Here is a 3,535-nt window from a genome sequence, read left to right on the forward strand (position 1 = left end):
ATTTTAGATGCTGCATTTTCTCCATAAATATATCATCACTCTAATACCCATGCAGCTAGGCTCGTTACGACCAGTTTATGATATATATTGTTATTAATTATGCTACACAGTCTTGTTATTTATGCAACACGAAATGCTGCATAAAAAACTGCCACATGGTACATTGGTAGACGTATCTCCAGATTCGAGCGTAAAACCTTATTTTTGATCATAAAACCCCTCAGTTATGTGCCCAAATACCGAGCCAAGTGAGAGAGGTTGATAATTTTGGTGCGTTATAATCACGATCTTATTTTTATGGTAAATTCAAAAAATATGGGAGCCGCATCGGAGAATATCGTTGTCTTTGCATGCCAACGGACGGTCACCGCAACCATCATCGCTCGCGCCTTGGAAAGGTCGTCCCCACCGCCATAGATCGCGTCTCGGGAGGTCGCGGTCGCTGCAACCGCTCGCGCCTCGAGCAGACACGGCCACCGCCTCTCTCGTCTAGGGCAGTCACGGTCGCCGCAGTGCTCGCGTCTCGTGCCGCCACTCGCCAACATTGCCTAGGGCCGCCGCTTGCTGACATTGCCTGTGACCGCCGCTCGCGCCTCATGACACCGCTCATCGCTCGTGTCTCGCGCCGCTGGAAGTCGTCGTCGACGTCCGGCCGCCGCGGCACTCGTGTCTCGTGGCGCCACTCGCCGACATCGTATGGGGCCGCCGCTCGCCGATGTTGCTTAGGACCGCCGCTCGTGTCTCGTGCCGCAGGAAGTCGTCGACGTCCGGCCGCCGCTCTGCACCGCTCGCACCTCACACGGTCGCAGTTGCCGTCGAGCCCGAAACCCTAATCCCTAGAGGTCTCGAGTGTTTTTATAGATGACCGAACCTAGTCCAGCTCAACCAGATGGCACGTCTGCCTTAGGCTTACTCTACCTATTGGTAGCCCAGCACTTAATATATATATATATATATATATATATATATATATATATATATATATATATATATATATATATATATATATATATATATATATATATATATTTTCGGGATAAGATCATTTGACGAGACGCTGTCTCATAATGGCCCCCTGCTAGCTACCTAGAGCGAGCAGCCGAGGGCCGAGCACTATAAAATGTACCTGCTGCTGGCTCACAGAGATGGTACTGGCATGGGCAGGGACAAGTAATTCATTCTGATACATATAATCCCAAGCTCCTCTATCATAGGGATATATGGATATAAGACGTGATTTCCATATGGCCGAAGGGGAAGGAGAATGGAGCTACTCCAAGAATTGTAGGCGCCAAGTGATATTCTATCCCCTTTTTAATTTCTTGCATTTCTCATATTGACTTTATCCTAGCCTAGTTACGTACCGCGATCGAATTCGAAAGTTGGTTTCGTTCCATCGCCTTAGAATATTGGTATGGAAAGACAGGAGACCAACACTTTTAGTCCTTGTTCAGTTATTCCTATTATATATCGATTGAATGAGATTTTAAAAAAAAATTAAAAAACTTTAACTTTTTTGGAATTTAAATACACCTAATTCCACTCAATCCACATGGATTGAGAGCTAACTGAATAAGGCTTACTGATCGATTATTTGATTATTATTCCTTATTCTTGCATTCACTGATGGTGGATCTATCCTATCAGCATGTAGCTGTCCGCGAGACCAGGCCAATGGTCGAGACTGCCGTCAAGCAGGTGTACGCAGCTCTCCTCCCCAGAACCATGGTCGTCGCCGACCTCGGATGCTCTGCAGGACCGAACACGCTGCTCTTCATCTCTAGCGTCCTGAGCAGCATCGCTGCTGCGGCTGGTGCTGAACGGTGCAAGCCGCCGAGCGGCGGCGGAGACGATGACGACCATCACGTGGAGCTTCAGTTCGTCCTGAACGACCTCCCCGGCAACGACTTCAACCACCTGTTTCGGTCAGTCGAGGAGGAGTTCAGAAGGGCAGCAGGTTGTGAAAGGGGTCCTCCTCCTCCTCCCTACTATGTCATGGGGCTACCGGAGTCCTATTACAACAGGCTGTTTCCTCGTCAGACTGTGCATCTGTTCCACTCCTCCTACTGCCTCCACTGGCGCTCCCAGGTAGTAGGAGTATATACTTGGTATATGAAAGTATCTTTAATTTACAATAATGTTCTGAAACGATATATTTATATCTGTATATATACCGTGTAGGAACCTGAGGGACTAGAGGCGTGGAGAAAGCCTTGCCTGAACGAGGACAACATCTACATCGCAAGGAGTAGGACCACGACACCTTCTGTGGCGAAACTGTTCCAGGAGCAGTTCCAGAAGGACTTCTCCCTCTTCCTCAAGCTGCGCCACGAAGAGCTCGTGCATGGAGGGCGAATGGTGCTTGTATTTCTCGGCAGGAAGAACGAGGACGCGTACAGTGGCGACCTCAACCAGCTCTTCGCACTGGTCGCAACAGCGTTGCAGTCTCTTGTTTTGAAGGTTAGTTATATTAGTTGCATATATATGTATGTAAATTTTTCTTGTAATTTTTTTTGCTTAATTGTTTTCACTAATTAATCTGTGGAGGAAATTAAAAGCATCGTGAAGGTAATTAAGCGGATTAATTAATCTGGTCGTGATTATTAACACCTACCAGGGCCTTGTGGAGAAGGAAAAGCTAGAGTCTTTCAACCTACCGATCTACGGGCCGTCGGTGGGAGAAGTGGAGGATCTGGTCACGCAGAGCGGTCTGTTCAGCATGGATCTGATCAAGCAGTTCGAGATGAACTGGGACCCTCTCGACGACTCGGAGGGTGACGACGTCGTCGAGGACAGCGCTCGCAGCAGCATGAATGTCGCCAAGTACATCAGATCCGTGCTGAAGTCTTTAATTGTCCGCCATTTTGGAGAAGCCATAATTGATGCATGGTTTGCCGAGTTCAGGCGCCTTGTCGCTGAGCACCTCGAGAAGGAGAAGACCAAGTTCACTACCTTCGCCATGTGCTTGAAGAAAGAGTGATATAGATGTATCGATATACATATACGTATGTGTATTGTATTTCGTACGGTGTAGCTAATATACTCATATGTGATATATCATGTGTATTTCATGGGACACGTACAATTGAGTATATGTGTGCATGCATTATACGGTACGGTCGTACTAAAACCAGTTGGCATGCATAGTATGTGTACTGCAGTATACGTATACTGGTATACAATTATTATACATGGATTACGTGGTTATGTTTATTTTATATATACTACTGTGATGGCCTAGGTACCCAACGCTATTAGGTAGAGAAGATTATCTGTGGCGCATTGACAATTAATAAAGGGTAGTTTCAGCTATGGGGCACTAGCTAGGATTAGCACTATTTATTAGGAACATGATGACAAACATTGTTATTATTGTTGACACCTTTTCGGGCGCCAATCACTATAACGAGAACCGGCGGCGGCGCCCTCTGCAGAGGCGTGGACGGTACGCGGCCAGGGGCCGGACGGTCCGAGACCTGGCGCAGGGCTAGGGTTACCTGCCTGACGGTCGGACGGTCCGTGCCAACAGGCCGAA

General features: G+C 47.5%; 1 protein-coding gene across 1 annotated transcript; it reads left to right on the top strand.

Annotated features, from left to right (window-relative positions):
* The first annotated feature begins 1,150 nt into the window (after positions 1 to 1,150).
* On the top strand, positions 1,151 to 3,206 carry LOC100282829 (benzoate carboxyl methyltransferase). Its single transcript, NM_001155735.2, has 4 exons — positions 1,151 to 1,295; positions 1,648 to 2,088; positions 2,182 to 2,460; positions 2,618 to 3,206. Exons 1-4 carry the CDS (start codon positions 1,221 to 1,223, stop codon positions 2,978 to 2,980), a joined length of 1,158 nt encoding a protein of 385 aa, NP_001149207.2. The 5' UTR covers positions 1,151 to 1,220; the 3' UTR covers positions 2,981 to 3,206.
* The last annotated feature ends 329 nt before the right edge of the window (positions 3,207 to 3,535 follow it).

The sequence above is a fragment of the Zea mays genome, chromosome 5 (assembly GCF_902167145.1).
Source record: "Zea mays cultivar B73 chromosome 5, Zm-B73-REFERENCE-NAM-5.0, whole genome shotgun sequence".
NCBI classification, from domain to species: Eukaryota; Viridiplantae; Streptophyta; class Magnoliopsida; order Poales; family Poaceae; genus Zea; species Zea mays.

What these genes read in the sequence shown, in the direction of transcription:
- LOC100282829 (NM_001155735.2), top strand. Translation starts at nt 1,221, where the DNA reads ATGGATATAAGACGTGATTTCCATATGGCCGAAGGGGAAGGAGAATGG. An exon ending in CCAAGAATTGTAGGCGCCAA is followed by an intron (nt 1,296 to 1,647) that starts GTGATATTCTAT and finishes CTATCCTATCAG; the next exon opens with CATGTAGCTGTCCGCGAGAC. An exon ending in GCCTCCACTGGCGCTCCCAG is followed by an intron (nt 2,089 to 2,181) that starts GTAGTAGGAGTA and finishes TATACCGTGTAG; the next exon opens with GAACCTGAGGGACTAGAGGC.